This window comes from Ovis aries, chromosome 7 (assembly GCF_016772045.2).
Source record: "Ovis aries strain OAR_USU_Benz2616 breed Rambouillet chromosome 7, ARS-UI_Ramb_v3.0, whole genome shotgun sequence".
Taxonomy (NCBI): domain Eukaryota; kingdom Metazoa; phylum Chordata; class Mammalia; order Artiodactyla; family Bovidae; genus Ovis; species Ovis aries.
In genome coordinates this window covers 99,745,935-99,768,863 of record NC_056060.1, presented here as the reverse complement: position 1 = coordinate 99,768,863, position 22,929 = coordinate 99,745,935, and the positions used below count along the sequence as shown (strand labels likewise).

The 22,929-nt window shown below is 52.2% G+C and overlaps 2 protein-coding genes and 1 non-coding gene across 6 annotated transcripts in view; all 3 read right to left on the bottom strand.

The window, feature by feature from the left end:
• KCNK13 (potassium two pore domain channel subfamily K member 13) overlaps positions 1-4,716 on the bottom strand; it is a 111,912-nt gene extending 107,196 nt beyond the window's left edge. The window contains exon 1 of the mRNA XM_027972122.3: positions 4,195-4,716. Coding sequence (XP_027827923.2) covers positions 4,195-4,534 — 340 coding nt within the window. The 5' untranslated portion in view covers positions 4,535-4,716. The remainder of the gene's footprint in view (positions 1-4,194) is intronic.
• A 4,497-nt stretch (positions 4,717-9,213) lies between these two features.
• Positions 9,214-9,285, bottom strand: TRNAW-CCA (transfer RNA tryptophan (anticodon CCA)). Its single transcript has one exon. It is a non-coding gene; the product is annotated as a tRNA-Trp (tRNA).
• Positions 9,286-19,508: 10,223 nt separating this feature from the next.
• The window catches only part of TDP1 (tyrosyl-DNA phosphodiesterase 1), a 72,704-nt gene continuing 69,283 nt past the window's right edge, over positions 19,509-22,929 (bottom strand). For all 4 annotated transcript variants that reach the window (XM_012182213.5, XM_042252853.2, XM_012182216.5 and 1 more), the window contains one exon: positions 19,509-19,831. In XM_012182213.5, the coding sequence (XP_012037603.2) occupies positions 19,758-19,831 (74 nt within the window). In that variant the 3' untranslated portion in view covers positions 19,509-19,757. The remainder of the gene's footprint in view (positions 19,832-22,929) is intronic.

The window sequence follows — 22,929 nt, the reverse complement described above, 5'->3', positions numbered from 1 at the left end:
ATTGTAACAAATTCAATAAAGACTTTAAAATGGTCCATATCAGAAAAAAAATTTTTTTTTAAAGGTCTCAGACAGCAGTTGCATGAAACCCTCAATTGCATTTTCCAGGAAAACACTGTTTATGAGCATCGTCCACGGTCCTATGCAATGTTCCCCGTGAGATGCCAAGGGGGAGACATTTTTGAGGATTGTTGCCGTTTTCCAGTGGCTCAGTCGTGTCCGACTCTTTGTGACCCCACAGACTGCAGGACGCCAGTCCTCCCTGTCCATCACTCCCGGAGTTTACTCAAACTCAAACTTATGTCCATCGAGTTGATGATGCCATCCAGCCATCGCATCCTCTGTCATCCCCTTCTCCTCCTGCCCTCAATCTTTCCTAGCATCAGGGTCTTTTCCAATGAGTCAGCTGTTCGCATCAAGTGGCCAAACTACTGGAGCTTCAGCTTCAGCATCGTACTGGGACTGCATGCTGGGAAAAGCTTTATGCTTCCTTTCTCCTCATCAGAATTCCAGCGGGGGTCATGACTCGGCCACAGTACATGCAGCCACATTTGAAGCTTGAATAGTCATTGTGACACTCAGTCCATACGCCTGTGATCTCCTTTAACCAGTTCTGGGCACATTGGCCTGCTTTCAAATGGCCAGTGCCTATATCTTATCAGAAGGCTACTCTTGGGCTGTCCAGGGAAAATCGGGCCAGAAGTATCTGGGAATTACTTTTTTGTGCTTCCCCGCATCCTCTAAGCAGCTTTTAACCAGTTTCTGATGGGCGCGGGTGTATAAATGCCCCAGCTCCCTTACTTGGGGTAAGTCTGGTTCATGAGCTCTGCGCTGATGCCCACAGCTTCCAGCCTGGGATCAAGCATCGCTGCCCGCTCTGGTCTCTGCCTCACAGCGTGCCCTGCAGTGACGGACTTCCCTTTCCGGTATCGGTTCCTCCCTCACCTCCCCATGTCCCTTGGTCTGCCAGGAAACTGCTTGCACCCAGATTCCTTGCTCAGAGTCTACGTCCGAGGGAACTTGAGCTAAGACGGAGCTCCCCTCCGGCAATTTCCTAGATCCAGTTGCCTTCCATATTTCTGTTATTTTTTCCTAGTTCTAGAGTTTACTTACATTTTATGATTATCCCACTGTAAGCCTTCTTGTTATCGTTACCTCAACGTCTTTGCACAGTAAAGCACAGTGGCTCTAATTTTTAGAAGAAAAACCCGTCGTGTAATACTACAGTTAAAATACATGATATGAATGGTTTATAGGACATGATACAAATTTAGAAAAATATGTATGTACATGTGTGTCCATGGGGAAAAAAGAACAGAAAAGGCACCAACTAACAAGGGCCTGTTGTACAGCACAGAAAACAATATCAATCCCTTGCAATAGCCTATAAGGGGACAGAATCTGAAAGAAATAGGAATTACGTGTGTATAAATGAATCACTTTGCTGTACATCTAAAACTAACAGCATTATAAATCAACCAGACTTCAGTTAAAAAATGTGACGTATCAAAATGTCAACAATGGCTAATTTTAGGTGATGTCATTACGGAGGGTTTTTTTCTTCTTTACAAAGAACATGAAGCTTCAGTTTCCTCATCTATAAAATAGGGATAATCACACTTACCGAATGAATCACGTTGATTAAAATTGCGACTAATCTACGCGGCTAGCTGCATCACATCCTCACCTACCAACCACAGTGCGCGCTTAGTGATGTGCCCCAGGGAAGGAGAGCAAGCACCACTATTCCATCAGCAGTTACTGAGACAATCGAAGGAAACGTGAGAAATGAAAGAGCAAAAATGAACCCATACTTATAGAGTGCTTTGTACTTTTTAAAGAGCAATTAATTATACGAGCTCATTATCCCTTACAGGAACCCTTCAGAGGGGCAGCCTGCGGGACAGGGTATGGGAAGGAGACAGGACTAATATTTACTCAACAGCTACAGCGTGCCAGAGGCCAACGTGGGCACCTACAGACGATTCAGAGAAGGACGGGCCTCCAGTGTTAGACCGGCCCCGGCCCCAGGCAGGCTGGAAGCCCTGACTCCACACTCAGTCCAGGCTTCCTCCTGTCCCGCCCCAGGTGAGTTCACATGCCCGCCCATCCATGACGCCTGAGGTTCCCTGGCCTTGGGGTTCACCAGTCTACACACAGATTCTGCTCCTTCCAACCTCTGTGTCCACGGGAAGTTCAAACGGGTGGCTTGTGGAGAGGTGGGGAGGACTGAAATCTCCCACCGACTGGGTGTCAGTCACTCAGTCGAGTCCAACTCTTCTTGACCCCACGGACTGTAGCCTGCCAGGCTGCTCTGTCCATGGGAGTCTCCAGGCAAGAATACTGGACTGGGTCGCCATTCCCTCCTCCAGGGGATCCTCCCGACCCAGGGATCGCAGCTGCATGTCTTACATCTCCTGTATAACCCACTCCAGTGTCCTGGCCTGGAGACTCCCACGGACAGAGGAGCCGGGCGTGCTGCAGCCCCAGGGGGTGGCACAGCTGGACTGAGGCGGCTTAGCGCGCAGGGACTTGTGGTGGAGCCCACGGGTCCATAACCACGCCGGTCCTCTCCTCCTGGCCTCCTGCTCACCGGCTGAGGCCCTGGGCTTCTAGATGAACCCAGGCAGTCTTCCCTGACTAACCAGGCCCGAGGCTCATCTGTTATAGTCAGTGCAGAAAGTCTTCTCCCGGCAGAATGTCTGCCTAAGACAACCCGGAGAGGGAGCGTCAGGGAAGTTCGCCGTGCCACCCGCCTCCTGGACAAGCTCTCCGGCAGCTTGGGGCCACTGCAGCAGGGCACCCCCAGGCCCCTGCCAGCCCTGCTGGCGCTCCCGGGGTTCCAGCAGCCAGCCCTGCGCCACTCCGCTTCTGGGAAGCCTTTCAAAGCCCCTCCTCCACCCCAGCCCTCTGCTTTCTTCAGAATTTGCGCAGCATCTTCACCAAAACCCCTTATCACTCATTACATTCAAGGGTGAGCAAGCCCTCAGAGTGCAAAGGCCCCCACCCTTTACCCTTCTGCTGGTAATAAAGGCGTAAGAGATGGCAGCCTTATGCCTCTCGCTCAGAAACTCTCAGTAGCTCCCAACTGCCTCTAGTTCAGCTCCAGCTTCGCAGTAAAGCTCCCTCCCTCACCCCATCGGCCAGAAGACCTTCCAGCTCTCTTTCCACTACCCCATACAGATCAGGGAGCTCACTGCGCCCTGAAAGCAATCCTCTCCTCGTCCAGTGTGAAGTACTTTTCGTCTCCAGACCCCAATCAGGCCAGCACTAACTGGTTCAGCCCATAGGTCCCTTCTGCAGACCCCAACCAGCTTCTTCCTGGTAGAAAACCATTTCCATCTTCATTAGCACTTTCACCTCCTTACCTCCAAACTCATATTTATTTTCTCTTTGTTTAGGAAGTCATGGTCAGTCTTCTTAAAACGTGTCTCCCCCTCAGACAAGTGCTTTATGCAAGGCACTAACTCATTTCATTGAGTCCCTTGGACTGCAAGGAGATCCGACCAGTCCATCCTAAAGGAAATCAGTCCTGAATATTCATTGGAAGGACTGATGCTGAAGCTGAAACTCCAATACTCTGGCCCCTCATGCGAAGAACTGACTCACTAGAAAACACCCTGATGCTGGGAAAGATTGCAGGCGGGAGGAGAAGGGGACGACAGAGGATGAGATGGTTGGATGGCATCACCGACTCAATGGACATGGGTTTGGGTGGACTCGGGGAGTTGGGGATGGATAGGGAGGCCTGGCGTGCTGCGGTTCATGGGGTCGGAAAGAGTCGGAGACGACTGAGCGACCGAACTGAACTCATTTAATAAATGTAGGTTCCTAGTCCCGCTCTGTAAGCGTTCTCCTTAATATTCCATGACCTCAGGCTCAGCCTCCTTAACTAGACTGAGCATCCCCATCGCAGAGCGTCTCCGATGAAAGATCATTCACACCCCCTGGGGATTTTCTGAACCCGCAGATTCTGGCTCCAGGGGTCCGGGAGGGGCTGGGACTGCGTTTAGAACAAGCTCCAGCTGACTCTGCCGCAGCTGGTCCGCGGACCTCGCCGCAAACAGCAAGCAGGGCCTGTCGCCTGTTGGTCCCTCAGCGGGCGCCACCTGCGCCGCCCGGCCGGGCGCGGGGGTGGCGAGACGCAGGGCTGGGAAGCGCGGGGCCCGCCCGCCGCCCCCCGGGCGCACTCACCGATGGTGGACACGACGGTGCCCACGAAGTAGAAGGCGCCGGGGAAGTCCCAGCGCGGGCGCGCGCCGTCCACGCGGACGCCGGCGGCCGCGGCCTCCTCGAAGTGGCGGAGGAAGCCGCGCAGCGCGTCGCGGCTCAGGTTGTGGCGGCGGCCGAAGCCGGCCAGGCGCTCCTCCCAGCGCTGCCGGGCCTGGCGCTCGTGCGGCCGCTCCAGCGCCGAGAAGACGGCGGCGCCGCCCAGCAGGTAGAGCGCCAGGAGCGCGCCGAGCAGCAGGAAGCGCGCGTTGTCCTCGTTCGCGCGGCCCGGCCCGCAGCCGCCGCCGCAGCCCCGGCCGGCCATGGCCGGGCCCCGGGCCGACCGTCGCCGGGGCTCCCGGGGAGGTAGGGGCGCGGCCGCGCGCTCAGCCCGCCCCGGGCCGCGCGGCCACCGCCTGGCCCATCGCCTCCGGCCGCGCGGCTCCCGAGGCCGCCGCGTGGACCGCGCTAGCTGCCACGTCCGCCCTGATGCGCGGTTTCAAATCCGCTTTTTGGTCCGCCGCCGCCCCACCCTCCCGGGGCCGAGCCCGCTGCTGCGGGGCCCGAGGGTGCGCCGCCGTGCCCCCTGGCGCCGGCCCCGCTCAGGGTGCGGGCGGGCGTGGGGCGTCCTCAGGGCAAGCCGCGGGCCCGCCCCCAGAGACGGGGTCTGCGGGCTGACGGGGAGCGGGGTCCCGCGGTCCCCGGCGCCTCGACAGTCGCTTCTCCCGCCGCCGACGGCTGGGACGCGGGGCCTCGGTCCGCTGGAGCTGCCAGTGCCTCCCCGCTGGGGCCGTGGTGTGGCCGCGCCCCAGCCTCGGTGTCGCGCGGGGCCTCGGGCCTCTGGGGTCACCGGGCCGGCGGCTGGGGCTCAGGGGCTGGGTGGAGCCGGTCCCCGGGGGGCGCACGCACACAGCGGTCGTGCCCAGCGCGCTTCTCCGCCTGCGACCTCCGCGCGCCGCGTGGCAGCCGGCGGCCGGGTTGGCTGGAGGAGGAGACCAGAAAGGGAGGCTGGGGCGAGGGGGCGAGGAGGCTAGGGGCCCTTCCCGCAGGAAGCCCCCCTCCACGTGCCCGCACCCGGCGCCCTTGGCCTCCACACCCTGCCCGGGGGCGCCCACGTGTCGGGCCCGCCCGCTGCAAGCGAGCGCCGCGCGCCAGCTCCGGCTCCTGGAGAGTCTGCGGAGGACCGGGGTCTGGAGGGGCGCGCGGCCGCGAGGCAATGACCCGGGAGAGTTCCAGCTCCCCGGCCCGGGCTTGGCCGCCTCGGCGGGCTCGAGAGACCCGACAGGGCTCGGCTCAGGGAGCGCCATCCCCACCCGAGGCCGACCGGCCACAGGCGCGCCCGCGAACCTCCCGGACCCCGCCCCGCGAGCCCGCTGTGCGGGGGCGCTGGCGCCGCGCGCGCGTCCCGCCTCCCGAGCAGTGCCCCCTCCGGCCAGACCGCCCTCCGGGTCCTCGGCGCGCCCCGCCCGGCCGGCCCGCGCACTCCGCGCTGCGACAGGTGAGCCGCGGGGCCGACCCCCCGGTCCTCCGCCCCCACCGCGCGGAGCCGCCGCAGCGCCGGCGCCCACCTGCAGAATCCGGTCCCGCGGCGGGGGCGCCGGGGCTGCCCCTCCGCACGCGGACCCGAGAGGGGAGCTGGAGGCGGGGGCAGCCTCACCGGCCCGCGCGGGCCCTCCGGGGCCGGCAGGGGGCGCTCAGTCCCCTCCAGACGCGTCTCGCCCCGACCCGCGCTCCCGGCCCCTCTCGGCCCCTCCGGAATCACCGGCCCTGGCCTGCGGGGGTGAAGGCGGACCCGGGAGGAAAAGATGCATGGGCATCTTCCAATGGACGAGAATTTCCTCGCCTCCTGAGAGTGGCCCCGGGCTCAGGGCCCCCCGACCGATCCTGCCAGGAGCAGAGAATTAAGACACAAACACTTCCAGGTGCCTGTCCACCTGCCACCAGAAGACCTGATCCTGCTAGTTCAGTTCAGTCACTCAGGCGTGTCAGACTCTGCGACCCCACGGACTGCAGCACGCCAGGCCTCCCTGTCCATCCCCAACTCCCTCGGTTCACTCAAACTCATGTCCATTGAGTCGGTGATGCCATCCAGCCATCTCATCCTCTGTCGTCCCCTTCTCCTGTCCTCAATCTGTCCCGGTATCAGGGTCTTTTCAAATGAGTCAGCTCTTCGCATCAGGTGGCCAAAGGATTGGCGCTTCAGCTTCAACATGAGTCCTCCCAGTGATGCTGCCAGTGTTCCTCTCTAGTTCTCTGCGTTCTCCACTCCCGGATGCCCTGCTTTTATCCAGCCTCTTGGAGCACGGGCTTTAGAGAACAGCGCTTATAGCAGGAGCATGTGTGTCCACCCAGGGCGAGTCCTCTGATGAGCCCCCCACCGCCACGTCGAAAGAATGTTTCAGTGAATTGCCTTGTACTCAACGAATATTTTACTCTTCTTGCTTTCTTACATATCTGCCCATCCCCCTTTCCATCCATCAACTCAACTCGTTTGGAATCATTTCAAAGTTGCAGACATCAGTGCACTGCTCCTCGCCACCCCCGCCCTGCACTTCTCCCTGCATTTTCCTTCCTGGAGTTCAGCGTTGTTGCCTAGTCACTAAGTCCTGTCTGACTTGTTCAGACCCCATGGGCTGTAACCCGCCAGGCTCCTCCGTGCATGGCAAGGATACTGGAGTGGGTTGCCATTTCCTTCTCCAGAGGATCTTCCCAGCCCAGGGATCGAACCCCTGCATTGCAGGCAGATTCTTTACCACTGAGCCACTTGGGAAGCCGGTAGAGATCAATACAACCCTACTTACTTACAGATTGTGTCCTTTGGGAATAAAATTTACATACTATGAAATGCACAAATCTTAAGTGTACCATTAAATGAGTTCTGGCAAATGCATTCACTCTTGCAAATTAAACAGAAATCTATCTAACCTATCCACCAAATATCCCAGGTCCCTTCCCAGCAAGTTCTCAACCACACGCCTACAGAGGCAATCAGTGTTCTGAACTTCTCTGCCACCGTCTCCCTTTGCAGAAGTTAGTGTTGCTTGTTCTAGATCTCCGTATAAATGGATTCATAGCTGTGTATCCGTGTGAAGCCCTGTATTTCTGAGATCTAGCCACGTTACATATCTTACTAGTCCTTCCCTTTTTATTGCTTGAATATTCACTCTCTCCTTACTGATAGAAGTGAAGTGAAGTGGCTCAGTCGTGTCCGACTCTTTTCGACCCTGTGGACTGTAGCCCGCTCAGGCTCCTCTGTCCCTAGGATTCTCCAGGCAAGAATACTGGAGTGGGTTGCCATTTCCTTCTCCAGGGGATCTTCCCAACCCAGGGATCGAACTTGGGTCTCCTGCATTGCAGGCAGATGCTTTTTCCTCTGAGCCACCAGGGAGAAACCAGGATTATTAAAGGTGCTTGGCATCCACCAGGGTATGACTCTCCTCCGCTGAAATTCTTCTGATGTTTTCTAAGATCCTTCTAATTTACACAAACACCTAGTGACCTGACCTCAGTTTATCTATTTCACTCCCCTTCCTGTGAGTTCCTGATGTTCCCTGAACATATCACCTCAGGGTCTTTGCACGCTTCCTCTCTGCTTGCCAAGTTTCCCTCAAATACCACACCTCACGTCCTCAGGCCTCTCTCCAGTGCCGCCTGATTAGTGAGTCTTCTCTGATTACAATATTAGAAAGAAAGTGCACCAAGACTGGCCAGGGAATTCTATCCTCCTGCTTTGCTGTATCTTTTCCTGTAATACTGCCACTATCTGTTATCTGTTTGGCTTTCCTGGTAGCTCAGCTGGTAAAGAATCTGCCTGCAATGCAGGAGACCCTGGTTCGATTCCTGGGTTGGGAAGATCTGCGGGAGAAGGGAGAGGCTACCCACCCCAGTATTGTCGGGCTTCCTTGGTGGCTCAGCTGGTAAAGAATTCGCCTGCAAATCAGGAGACCTGGGTTGGGAGGATCCCCTGGAGAAGGGAAGGGCAAACCAGTCCAGTATTCTGGCCTGAAGAATTCCATGCACTGTATAGTCCATGGGGTCACAACATTTGTTGATTTGTTTGAATTATCCCTACATGCAATTAAAAATCGGTGGACTACCAAAAAGAAAACGGTTGTCATCATAAATAAAACTGTTAGGCACATTCTTGCACAAGTGTTGGTGGATGTATGTTTTCATATTTCTTGGGTAAACACCCAGGAGTGGAACTGCTGGGTCATAGTTCAGTTCAGTTCAGTCACTCAGTCGTGTCCGACTCTTTGGACCATAGTGGCGGTGTTTAATTTTATAAGAAACTAACGTTTATCCAAAGTAGTTGTACCAATTGACAAGGTACAAGTTTTGGATGTCCGATATCCTTGTGAACATTTGGCAGTATCAGTCATTTTAATTTTAAATATATTGGTGGATGTGTACTGGTATCTCACTGTAGTTTAACTTGCATTTTCCTGATGACTCAGCAGTAAAGAAATCCGCCTGCAATGCAGGAGATGAGGGTTCGATCCCCGGGTCGGGAAGATTCCCTAGAGGAGCAAACGGCAACCCACTCCAGTATTCTTGCCTGGGAAATCCCATGGACAGAGGAGCCTGTTGGTCCTCCGGTCCATGGGGTTGCAGAGAGTCGGACAGGACTGAGCACCTGCGTTGACTGATGTGCTTGTTGGCCATTTGCACTGATACCAAGCAGGGCCCTGGGGGGCTCCTGGGCACAAAGCCTTTCTCTGCTCCTCCCTATCCCTTTGATTACAAAAAAACAGCCTTCATTCAGCATCCTTGACCTTCTCTGAGCTCTACTGGACAGATTGAAGCAGTTGTTAATTAGGGAAGGGCGGGGATGTTAGACCAGGAAGAAGCAAACAGTCAAGGGCGGCCGCCCACAAGCATAAGGTCAAGTTGCTCAGTCGTGTCCGACTCTTCCGTGGACTGTAACCTACTAGGCTTCTCCATCCATGGGATTCTCCAGGCAAGAATACTGGAGTGGGTTGCCATTTCCTTCTCCAGGGAATCTTCCCGACCCAGGGATCGAACCCGGGTCTCCTGCATTGGAGGCAGACGCTTTAACCTCTGAGCCACCAGGGAAAGACTCCATACCAGTTGGACTGAAGGTTGCTGATGCTGACTCCTACTTAAACTTCAGTTCAGTCCAGTGGCTCAGACGTGTCCGACTCTGCGACCCCATGAATTGCAGCACATCAGGCCTCCCTGTCCTTCACCAACTCCCAGAGTTGACTCAGACTCATGTCCATCCAGTCGCTGATGCCATCCAACCACCTCATCCTATGTCGTCCCCTTCTCCTCCCACCTTCAATCTTTCCCAGCATCAGGGTCTCTTCCAATGAGTCAGTTCTTCGCATCAGGGGCCAAAGTAGTGCAGCTTCAGCATCATCCTTCCAATGAACACTCAGGACTGATCTCCTTTAGAATGGACTGGTTGGATCTCCTTGCAGTCCAAGGGACTCTCAAGAGTCTTCTCCAACACCACAGTTCAAAAGCATCAGTTCTCCAGCACTCAGCTTTCTTTACAGTCCAACTCTCACATCCATACATAACTACTGGAAAAACCATTGCCTTGACAAGATGGACCTTAGTTGGCAAAGTAATGTCTCTGCTTTTGAATATGCTGTCTAGGTTGGTCATAACTTTTCTTCCAAGGAGCAAGTATCTTTTAATTTCAGGGCTGCAGTCACCATCTGCAGTGATTTTGGAGCCCAAAAAAATAAAGTCTGACACTGTTTCCACTGTTTCCCCATCTATTTCCCATGAAGTGATGGGACCAGATGCCATGATCTTAGTTTTCTGAATGCTGAGCTTTAAGCCAGCTTCTTCACTCTCCTTTTTCACTTTCATCAAGAGGCTCTTTAGTTCACTTTCTGCCATAAGGGTGGTGTCATCCGCATATCTGAGGTTATTGATAGTTCTCCCAGCAATCTTGACTCCAGCTTGTGCTTCCTCCAGCCCAGCATTTCTCATGATGTACTCTGCATAAAAGTTAAATAAGCAGGGTGACAATATACAGCCTTGACGGACTTTTCCTATTTGGAACCAGTCTGTTGTTCTATGTCTGGTTCTAACTGTTGCTTCCTGACCCGCATACAGATTTCTCAGGAGGCAGGTCAGGTGGTCTGGTATTCCCATCTCTTTCAGAATTTTCCAGTTTACTGTGATCCACACAGTCAAAGGCTTTGGCATAGTCAATAAAGCAGAAATAGATGTTTTTCTGGAACTCATGGTTTTTCAATGATCCAGCAGATGTTGGCAATTTGATCTCTGGTTCCTCTACCTTTTCTAAATCCAGCTTGAACATCTGGAAGTTCACGGTTCACGTATTGCTGAAGCCTAGCTTGGAGAATTTTGAGCATTACTTTGCCAGTGTGTGAGATGAGTGCAACTGTGTGGTAGTTTGAGCATTCTTTGGCATTGCCTTTCTATGGGATTGGAATGAAAACGGACCTTTTCCAGTCCTGTGGCCACTGCTGAGTTTTCCAAATTTGCTGGCATATTGAGTGCAGCACTTTCACAACATCATCTTTTAGGATTTGAAATAACTCAACTGGAATTCCATCACCTCCACTAGCTTTGTTCGTAGTGATGCTTCCTAAGGCCCACTTGACTTCGCATTCCAGGATGTCTGGCTCTAGGTGAGTGATCACACCATCGTGATTATCTGGGTCATGAAAATCTGTTTTGTACTGATCTTCTGTGTATTCTTGCCACCTCTTCTAAATATCTTCTGCTTCTGTTAGGTCCATACCATTTCTGTCCTTTATTGAGCCCATCTTTGCGTGAAAATTTCCCTTAGTATCTCCAATTTTCTTGAACAGATCTCTAGTCTTTCCCATTCTGTTGTTTTCCTCTATTTCTTTGCATTGATCCCTGAGAAGGCTTTCTTACCCCTCCTTGCTTACTCAACCTTACCAGCAACTCATCAGAAGAGTGTCTGTGCGCTGATCACAGCCTCTTTGAACACTTACTGTAAAAGGTCTCTCTTCTCCAAGTTGAGGACACACAATTTTGCAATCATTAGCACGCAGTGACACCATTTGCTGGCAAAGCAACAACGCTGTTCTTTTCTATTTCACTCAAAACTGTCTCCAAGATTCTATTCAGCACCAATGTACAGAGAAGCTGAACTTTTGGCATCAGTATATCTGCTTTCTAAAATCTCTGGTGAATATCCATTTCTTTTTTACTACTGAGTTGCAGGGACTCTACTAGATCCAGGATGCTAATCCTCTCTCAGGTATGGTATCTTAGAAATGTTTCCCACATTCTCTGACGCCTAATTATTTCTGATGGGTATGGTTTTAATTTTAGTGAGGCCCAATTTATCAATCATTTCTGTTATATTTGGATCTCTGTGTATCAGGAAACCTCACCTCTCTTAAGGTTGCGTAAGTTTTATGGGCTCTTTTTACAGTTTTACAGTACTGGAAATTTTAGTTTTAGCCTGTGTATGTTGGTCTTTGATTAAGTTTTGTTTCTTCGGTTTGCTTCTGTATGGTGTGAGCCGAGAGGCGAGGTATCAGCTGTCTCTTGTCCATCCGGATATTCAGTTATTTTAGTGTTATTTGCTGAAAAGACAAAAGCGAATTTATTTTGGGAATCTGTATCTTGCTCATTATTTGTCCATCCTTATATTAATACCACGATGTCTAGATTACTTGGCTTTTCTGGGGGCTCAGACAGTAAAGAGTCTGCCTGTAATGCAGCAGAGCCAGGTTTGATCCCTGGGGTGGGAAGAGCCCCTGGAGGGGGGCTTGGCAACCCACTCCAGTATCCTTGCTGGAGAATCCCATGGACAGAGGAGCCTGGTGGGCTGCAGTCCAGAGGGTTACTTGCAGCTTTTGTGTGAATCCTCCAACTTTGCTCTTCTTTATCAAGATTTTCTTTGAATATTACAGGATCTTTGAACATTTCTATAAAAATTGTATAATCAGCTTGTTAATTTCACCAAAAAAAAAAAAAAAAACCCTTGCAAGATCTTAATTAGGCTTGTGTTGGATCTATTTTAGGGAGAACTGACATCTTAATTCATGAATGAGGTATAGCCCTCAATTTATGTCAGTCTGGGAAAGGTTTCATGTAGAGATCTTGTGCATCTTTTGTAAATTCATCCTAAAGTATTTTTCTGGGGTTTTGATGCAGCTGTAAGTGAAATATCAAGATTCTACTTCCTAGCTGTTTGCTGTAGTATGTAAAAATGGAAATGATTTTTACAAATTAACTGGGCTCCTGCAACCTCGCTAAATTTATGCATTAGCTGAGTAGTTGATTCCTTTAGGATTTTCAATGTAAATTACCATGTCATCCAAAATAAGAGTTTTGCTTTTTTTTGATACTTTTTTTTCCTATTCATGGTGCAATGGCCAGGACCTCAGGATAATGTTGAATAGAGGAGGTGGAAGCAAACGTCTGTCTTGTTCCTGATCCCAGGAGAAAGCCGTTAGTTTTTCCGCATCGACTACAGTGTGGGTCTTTCACCGATACCCTTTATCAGGCTGAGAAAGCGTCTTTTATTTTTGGTTCTGAGTTAAAAAAAAAACAAACAAACATGAATGAGTCGATTTTATCAAATGCTTTTTTCTGTATCTAGTGTAATGATCATATAATTTTATCCTTGACTAATATCTTGGTTTTCACTTATTGCTTTTCTAATGTCAAACCAACCTTGCATTTCTGGAATAAACAATGTAGTATTTCTATTCCTCTATTTTCGTTCTTCTACTTCCTTTTGGGTTTACTTTTTTTTCTCCAACTTTCTATAGTGGATTAGATCACAAATTTTAGATCTAAAATTCTTTCCTAATGTTAGCAATTTTCAACTATAAGTCTCGTTAGTCCCAGGCTAGCTGCACCCTAAAAATTTTGGTATGTTGTATTTTTACATCATTTTATTGAAAATATTTTATTTTCCTCCTTTGACCTACAAATTATTTAGCCATGCACTGTACTTGTTTTAAAAATCTATTTCTTAAGACAAATTTTTCCTAACATTTTCAGTGTGGTCTGTTGACTGACAAGAATGCACAACCTGAAAGTTGAGGATTATATTGTATTTGACAGACTTTCGGAGGACTTCAAGCCAGGAGACAGCTTCTCAGATAGCTCTGAGGGACTGGCCTGAAGAAGAAGGGGAGGAGCCAGGATATAGGAATTTTGCAATAAAAACCAGGCAGTGGGACATCAGAAGATCACCATTAACTGTTGCTGCTGTGCGGTCACTAATCAAAGAAAAGCAGACACCCCAGCTTAGGGAGCTCAGCACAAGCTCTGGGCTCCTCGAAACCGTTCCTCTGAGTGTGCCTGAGCTATGAGGGCCCGTATCCTGTCTTTCCCACCCTGATCCCCTCAGGGTGCACTGCTGGGGTGGCTGCAGCGGCTTGACGGACCACCTTGGTTTACCGATAGTTCAGTTCAGTTCAGTCACTCAGCCGTGTCCAACTCTTTGCGACCCCATGAATTGCAGCACATCAGGCCTCCCTGTCCATCACCAACTCCCGGAGTTCACTCAGACTCACGTCCACTGAGTCAGTGATGCCATCCAGCCATCTCGTCTTCTGTCGTTCCCTTCTCCTCCTGCTCCCAATCCCTCCCAGCATGAGTCTTTTCCAAGGAGTCAGCTCTTCCCATGAGGTGGCCAAAGTACTGGAGTTTCAGCTTTAGCATCAGTCCTTCCAAAGAAATCCCATAGCTGATCTCCTTTCAGTCCAAGGGACTCTCAAGAGTCTTCTCCAACACCACAGTTCAAAAGCATCAATTCTTCGGCGCTCAGCCTTCTTCACAGTCCAACTCTCACATCCATACATGACCACTGGTTTACCGATAAGGCAAGCAAAATTCTTCATTCACAGGTCAGAGACCCATGTATGGTATGTTTCAGTCCTCCTAAATCGACTGTACTATGGTCCAGAACATCGTCCTAGTGAATGAGCCATGTGCACTTGAGAAGAACATGTATTCTGGGCTTCCCTGGTGGTCCAGTGGTTGAGAGTCTGCCCTGCAATGCAGGGGACACTGGTTCGATCCCTGGTCCTGGAAGATCCCACATGCCTCACAGCAGCTAAGCCCATATGCCATGAGTGAGCCTGTGAGCTACAGCGACTGAAGCCCGCCTGGCTAGAGACGCTGCTCCACAACAAGAGAAGCCCCTGCAAGGAGAAACCCGAGCACCGCAGCAAAAAGGAGCCCCTCTGCCGCAACCAGAGAAAGCCTGCGTGCAGCAGCAACGAGCAACCACAGCCAAAGAAAGAGCCCTAAAGAGTGTGGATTCTGCAGCTGCTGGAGGTGGCGTTCCACGTCAAGGCTGTTGACAGCGCTCTTCAGACCTTCTGTCTTTACTGACATTTGTTCTAGTTATTCCGACAGTTATCGAGAGTAATAAAAGCACCAACCGCGTGGGACTGTCCGTCTGTCCCGTGAAGGACATCGGTTTCTGTCTCATACTCTTCCAGCTGCTCTCACTACCGGTCGCAGTGGCTTGAAGCAGGGCTTTGGTTCCTGCCCGAGACCGAGGCTGGGAGCATGGGGAGAACGCTGGATGGCAACCGCCGTGTGTACCAGGGGCAGAGGCCAGTGACGGGCGCGGGCCCGCCAGCCGTGTAGAAGTGAATTTCCACATAGAGACGGAGAGTAATGCAGCAGGTGAGCATTTATTAGGCTGAGAGTACAGTGTGTGTGGACAGACACACAGGAGGGCTGAGAGTCCGGCCCTTGCAGCAGTTTGAATCACTTTATGGGGCATTTCTTCCAGGTTTCCTTTGGGCAATCGACTTGCTTTGCTGGGTTCCGAGTCTGTGTTTGGCTTATCTCAGGATCCTCCTGCATGTGCGTGCATCTTTTAGCCGAGATGGATTCCAGAGAAGCCGCCTCTGGGTAGCTGCACCATTTGACTCTGAGGTGATGCTTCCTTTCTGCTGACCTCTGCGGAGCCTTTCTGGGCATGTGTAGTCTGGGAGGTCTTAACTCTGAGAATGGAGTGTGTGGTCTTTTCTCTCTTATCTGGGCAAGGCCCAGCCTCCTCCATCAACCTGCTTTATGGAGTTTCTGCTGTTAAGGAGTTTCTGTCCACAGGGGAGGAACTGTTCAGCCTGGGGCCTCTCTGTCTCCTGCCTGAATGTAAGCATTTATAATTGTTATATCCTCCTGATGCAGGGACCATTTTTATGAGATGTCTCTATCTCTGGTAATACCTTTTGCCTTGAAGTTTATTTGGTCTGATATTAATCTAGTTACCACAGGCTTCATTTACTTAACATTCGTAGCGTCTTTTCCATTTACTTTCCAATCTGTCTGTGTCTTTATATATTCCAGGTGTGTCTGTGGTGGACAGCGTACAGCAGTGTCTTCCTTTTTCTGGTCAGCTCTGACAGCCTCCATGTTTTAACTGATCAGATAAACACCGCCCATCACTTCTGTGGCGACAGGAACACCCTGTACCTGTGCCCTTCTGAAGCCTGTGGCGCTGCTAGACTAGAAGTGGGGGACGAAATCCCTGCCCCCACCCCCACCCCTCACCCCCCAGAATGTTTAACTTTAAAGTCAACAGCAAATTTCAGTATCACGTGTGACTCGTGGCTGCTGTGCACAATTCAAGTGTCATGTGTGAGCAGTGTCGTGCGACTCGTGGCTGCTGTATGTAATTTGGTGCTTGCTTGCTGTTCAGTCACTAAGTCGTATCCGACTCTTTGTGACCCCCACGGACTGCAGCACGCCAGGCTCCTGTCTTCCACTATCTCTTGGGAGTTTGCTCAGATTCATGTCCATTGAGTCGGTGATGCCATCCAACCATCTCATCCTCTGCTGCCCCCCTTCTCCTCCTGCCTTCAATCTTTGCCAGCATCAGAGTCTTTTCCAGTGAGTCAGCTCTTCGTATCAGGTGGCCAAAGTATTGGAGCTTCAACCTGAGCATCAGTGAGTATTCAGGGTTGATTTCCTGTAGGATTGACTGGTTTGATCTCATTGCTGTCCAAGGGACTCTCAAGAGTCTTGATGTAGAAATTCTGGATTCTAATTACCTTTCTCTAAAAATAATAATTTTTAAACAGGCAGTTAACTTAGGTGAACTCAACTGTAAAATTATCCTCCCTACATCAAGAAGTGGCTCAAGTTTTAGTCTCGTTCTTTCAGCCTTAGAGGTGCACGCACGGCTCAGGGCTCAGCCCTAGACCTGAGGAGTTTACATAGAGAACCTGGGAATCCCCACTCCGGCTCTTCCGTCAGTCGGTGCTCTGGATCTCCAAGCCACAAAGACTGCACATTTTCCACGGGAGGTTTACCTGCCTTGTGTGGTGCAGACTACGACCTGACCTCAGGCCAGAAGTGGCGGGAAGAGAGGAAGTTCTCCCTGGAGAGCGCCGTTCTTGCAGCTGCTGACCCCCTTCTTTTAACTGCTGTTGGTCACTTTCAGTCGCTGGATGGTTTAAGCTTGACACCACAACTTCTATTTTTATTTCTGAGAGAGTGGGTTCAGTAGGAGCTATTTCATCCTACCAGAGACCTGAACTTATCTGGTCTCCCTTCACAACATTTGATAAGGAAACTTCAAACATGTACCAAGGTTTAAAGAATTTTAGAGCAGCAATCTAAACTGGGCACATTTTCCTATATTTTACCATATCTATTCATCCTTTAATACATCTTATTTTAAAGCATTTCAAAATAAACTGCGATCAATACACTTGCCCTCAAGTACTTTAGAGTTTATATATAGAGTTTAACAACTTTTTTTTTTGATGTAGAATTTTCACACAGTGTACATATCTGAACTTGTGCATTTGAGTTTTTAAAAAGCAGCTTTACTGGGTTATAATTTACGTACAATAAAAGAACCAACTTGGTGCATAATTCAAGGGGTTTCGTAAAGTGTAACCAAAGCCACAGTCAAGATAGAAACCCTTCCGTCACCGCCCGAGTTTCCCTCCTGCTGCCAACCCTCCCCACACCTGCACTTATTCTTAAGGGCACCCAGTGCCATGTGGGCAGCAGCCAGGGAGCCCCAGGAGGAGCAGGAGCTGGAGAGGCAAGGAGAGGGCGCTCACCGCCAAGCGTGCCCTGAAATGCCAGGGAGACCGGAAGAGCAGAGTCGGGGCTCAGGCGGGCTCCTCACAGGGCCCAGGCTGTTTCTAGAGGCGGGAAGTGGCTCGTGGAATCACAAGGTTTGTTCCAGTCTCTTAAGGAAGATTCTGCCAAGGGAAGCACAAAGGTGCCCACTTCTTGAATCTGTTACGGTATGAGGCGTGCAGGAAGCGAGAGGCTCTCCGTCAAGAAGGCGGCTTCAGGCAGTTCACAGATCTGAGCCTCAGTTTCTTCGTTTGTGAAACGGACTTCCTCCCAGGGCTCAAGCGTCAACTCACCCGTGGGGTCACTTGAACGTGGACTCCCTGACCCCAACCTCAGCCCCAGCGGCCTCCATGAGGACCGCCTCTTTTCGGAGGCAGCAGGCAACGTGGATCGTGCTTTCAGGGCAGGAAGTATGCGATCTGAAGAGCTGTTAACTCTGTTCAGAGTTGAGAGCCTGGGCTCTGGGACAAAGCGGTCCCGGGACAGTTTCCTCTGTAACAGAGCCTCCTTCACCTGGAATCCAGAGGCCTCGTGGCCACCTGGCTGCAGCCAGGACTCTTCAATCTCCCCTATCTTTCAGAGAAACCCACCTGCGGTAGTGTGGGCGGGAGTGGTATTTGCAGGAAGTAGCTAATTTCTCAGAAGGCGGGGGTTTTGACCCTCGAGTTTCCATTCTCTAAATGCCCCAGGGAGAGACTGCCAGCGTGGTACTCATCAAGAATCATCCCGATTTAAACTGATAAAGAGTTACTGCCCGCATTCCAGAACACTACTTCCTGTGATTCTTGGAGCAATCATACCAGGCAGGAAGGATAGCTATGAGCCCCACTTAACAGGCGAGAAAGTGAAGACTCAGAGGCATCATGTGACTCGCCTAAGGTCTCACAGGGCGGAGGGAGCAGAGAGCTGGGGCTGGGCAAGTCTAATGAACACGTGACTCAGCCTGGCCAATCAGAGGCTGCAAGGGGCTTCGGCGGGCACCACTGGGAAAGACGGGTCTCCTTTGCTCTGGGATGACTGGCCTGCAGCTGTGATGCTGTCTGGCTGGGTGGCTTGTCCAGTGCTGCCTGGAGCCCTGCACTGAGCCCACGCCCACCCGGGGTGGACCGTGCTAGTGGGCATCCCGGGTGGTCAACCACAGTCCTCTGGATGCCCACTCAGACGGCTGGGTTCCCATTCTGGGCTGGTCTCATCGTCGCATCCGCCTTTACTGTGAGCCCAGGGCTGCTGCTGGGTTCAAATCTGATAAAGGTTTCAGTGTTAAAACAGAAGGCAGGTTCCAAGAAGGCTTAAGCCTTACTTTTCTTACCAGTGGAAGGAATTGGTTAAATGAATTCAGTGGCTTTTCAATTTTATGTTTTTAAGCAGAATGCAAAACAAAACAAAAACACCCAGATGATACCCTTTACAGAACCCAAAACATAAGAGAGTGAAGGAGGCCTTCTCTGCCAGGAAGGAGGAGGCAGGAGACCCCATCCCTGCCCGCCCGGCCGCCTCCTACCTCCCACCCCACTTCTGATGTGAACATTGTCGGCCTCTGAGGAACACTCTGAAAAACGAGCATCTTAAAAAAAAGATTCAGAATTAACAATCAACTGCATTCTAAGTTACAGGATGAAGAGGCTGAGGACCACTGGAAAGGAGACCCACACAGAGGAATCCAGGAGGCTCTGGGTCGTCGGAGGAGAGCGTGGTTCCCACCCCTGAGGGGCGCTTGGACAAGAAGCATGGCGACACCCACTGTGCTGACCGGGGTGACTGGAGTCCCGCGGGCATCCTGACCCTTTCTGGGCCTCCGCCCTCCCTGTCAGCTCACCTGCAGGGGCCCCTCGAGTGGAATACTTGTGTGCTCTGCTAGGCGCCTGTGAGCTGTCTTTTCTGCGAGTTTGTGGGGACGGCTGAGGACAGGGCAGGCGGGGGCTGGTCTGAGTGGGGAGGATGAAGTGTCATGGGAAGCTGCCGGATGACGACTGTCAGTTGGTGCGTGGCGTCTGGGGAGCCTCGTGGGCCTCAGTGACATACAGCAGGCGCTTCCAGCAACTGCGCCACACACCCAGAAAGCTGAGGGAGGGGTGACGGGTCACACTCCTGCTCTGGAAAGTTTCAGCTGAATCAGGGGCACCCTTCCCAGTGGAACACAGCTCACAATGTCAACCTTCCGTTCAGAAGCGCTGACACCACGAGTGTCTGCATCACCGGGAAGATCATTTTGCATCTATCTATTCATATTCTTTTAATATGGGGAAGTTTGATAGCTTTTATTCCAAGGCATAGAAAAGGGAGTTAAGAAAATATACAATTTTTTTTCAAGTGAGAATGTCAACAGTGACCACTGAAAGGATAACCAACGTTCATGTCTGAAAGACTGACCTTTGCAGAGTTTCGCTGGGGGGCAGATGAAACATTAAGGGAAGTGAACACACGTTACAAACAAGGACATCCAGCGTTCGGGGCTCAGCCTTACATGTCAACTTCACAGAGCTTTCCTGCTCTCAGGAGGGAACCCACATGTTCCCGTGTGTATCAGGTGCTTTGACATAAGGGATGTTCCAAATCCATGGTCGATCTGGGGGAAAAAAGATTCCATGAGTATAATACTTATCTGATTACAGAAAATCCACTCGCCTGATAGGATCAAGTCACTCACTGGCTGGAGTCGACATATCACGAGAGCCCTTTTCTGAACTGAGCCCTTTTGGGTAGGAGCTTGCAGTAAAGGTTCATGTTAAGACACGGGAGCATGAACCCCGGGGTAAATGCTGGCTTGCCACTAAGGTTCACAAGTCCCTTCGCCTCTGGACCCCAGTTTCCTCATCTGCACCTAAGACGTGGAGCTGGCAGGAGGTTCAAGGAGATACTGCTGCTGTTGAGTCGCTCAGTCCTGTCCTGCTCTTTCGCAGCCCCAGGGACTGCAGCCCACCAGGCGCCTCTGTCCATGGGATTTCCCAGGCAAGAATCCTGGAGTGAGTTGCCATTTCCTTCTCCAGGGGATCTTCCCAAGAGAGTAAACAACCCATGTTCCTGGACTGCAGGCGATTCTTTACCACTGAGCCAGCAGGGAAGCCCATTACATGAGATAAACGGATGAGCTGTGCCGGATGCCCGTTCCATCCGCAGAGAGAACCTGAAAAGGAGGGCAGCTCTCGTCGTCTTCTTTTGGGAGAAACCAGCAGTGACCACGGGGACAGTGAGGCCACTTCTCTGCTCTCAGCTGGTCACGGTCACACAGAGCCACGGGGCCCAGAGTCATACCCCGGAGACGGTTTTGTTCTGTAACTTAAGGCCAGTGATCGGTGAGCCATGAAGACCTCTCTGTAATGACTGTAGACCCACATCAAGGAAAGCAACAGGCCCTGGAACGGTACGGATACAATGGAAAGAAGACCCAGGTCCAAATGCTGCCTTCGTCTTTGTCTGCGGCCTGGGGAAGGCTTGTGGATCTTGTCTCGGGTTCCCTGTCTGTGAGATGGGAGCTAATTACACCCGCAACCTCCCAGGATTACTGTGAAGGATGAAAGCAAGACTGACTGGGGAGCTCGTTCCCAGCATACTGCAGGCACTCAACAAATGTGAACTTTTCTTCCAGAAGCGCCCAAATAATCTCAAAGTGTGAGTTGCTCAGTCATGTCTGACTCTTTGAGACCCCATGCACTATAGCCCACCAGGCTCCTCTGTCCATGGAATCTCCAGGCAAGAATACTGGAGCAGGTTGCCTTGGGTAGGGTGTAAATACATTGCAATGATTAAAAATACCCGCCCCCGCCCCCCCCTCCACTGTTCTGAGAAACACTACTGTTCTGAGTGACGGAACAAGTCTGAAGGGCGGAGTGCTCACTCGGCAGGTCGGCTGGGATGGACCAGCCAGCCGCCCCGGCGGAGGGCGGGCCTCTTCCTGAGCAGAGGCAGACGGCAGCTAGGAGGCTGGCCCGCCTAACAACGGTATCGGCCGCTCACGCCGCCCGGCCTCGCTGTTTGTGTTGAATAATCATAGAGTGACCATGTACACAGCAGCTCCCAGCAGCAGCAGCAGCCGCAGAACGCCCACGGTGGAAACACGGTATCGGAACCCTGCTCTCTAGCCTTCGGCCTCCGGATGGCTCGAAAGCAGGAACCACACTCTCTGTTCATCTGCCCGGGAGGCAGGGGGCTGGCAGGGCTGGAGACCTGACTTTGGCTCCTCACTGGCCGCTCTCTTGTCTGAGAAACACCATTTTCTGCGTCTGCGCGTCCCTGCACTTTCTCCTCTTTCCCTGCAAACTGCTCTGGGGGGTAACGGCGGCTGTACTTCATCCCCAGGCAGGACACACGCTGACCCTTGCTGTTTGAACAGCTAGTCACGAGAGTCTCACTGGTGCAGGACCTGTGACACACAGACATTCCCTAGTAACTTAAAAGACCACCGCTGCATCTACAGCGCACCCTCCAACAGCCTCGGTCTGAAGTCTGTGAGTCCACTTTCGTGCCGATTTTTTTTCAGCAAACATGTACTACACGATCAGAGGTTGGTCGAATCTGGGGCTGTGGAATTGGGGACATAGAGCGCTTCTCATGCGACGTGAGCATCTGAGGGTTTTGTATCCAGGGGGGTCCTGGAGCCACCCCCTGCAGACACCAACGGTGACTGTATTCCTTTCCTTCAAGATGAGCCAGTGATGTCCAAGAGAGGACCTGGAAACCGCCCGCCTGGCAAATGCCATGCTCTGTTCTATAAACAACCAAATGTCTGCATTTCTTGGGCAGACCCTTTTCCATGCTGGCTGGAAGGCCCTCCACAAAAATATGCCAACAGGGAGGCGGTGGGGGGTTGTGAAGTCAGCGTTGCCACTCACTGGCTGGATGAAGGCCTGTTTCAGGCGAGCCTCCTCGGCTGCCCCGTGAGAGCGCGTGCCTCGCGACAGTCGTGTGTGCGCATGAAATGCGTGTTAGTGCCGGTTAGGTGCTGAGCTCTGCCAGGGGAGCCTCCCAGTTGGCCGAGTGGGAACCGATCTGCCAATAAAGGAGATCTGGGTTCAATCCCAGGGTCAGGAAGACCCCCTGGAGAAGGGAATGGCAACCCACCCCAGTGTTCTTGGCCTGGGAAGTCCCATGGACAGAGGAGCCCGGTGGGCTACAGTCCATGGGCTCGCAAGAGAGTCTGACACGGCGGAGCGACTAACTGCCACCACCCTGCTAGACAAAGCCGAGGGCCCCTCCAGTTACAGTCCAGAGGGGAGGCAGACCGGGGAACGCCCTGCCGCTGGGAAGCCGACCCTCCCTGCGTCTGCACCGCGCTTCCCTGTCCGGGTGACTGGGAACTGCTGGCATGTATTTCTGGGACCCACTGCTGGAGAGCTCATCTCAGGTCTGGGCCGGGCCTGGCAATGCATCCCTTTGTCAAGACAGGGCCCAAGGCCACAGCTCAGCACACAGCCCAGGAGGTTCAGCCTAAGGCCACCATCACACTGGGTCTTCCCCACCACCAGCACGTTTATCCAGGAGAGCTGGGAGGCTGGGGGGCAGGAAGGAGGGAACAGAACGGAAAAACAAGAGAGAGGAAAAGAGACAAAGGCACAGCCCGAAGCCAGAAGGGGAACGAGGGCATCAGGTCACGCCCTAGGTCAGGGACTGTCCTGCACGAGTCGCAGACGGTCAGTTCATCAGGGTGGGGCAGAGAACGACCGCCCA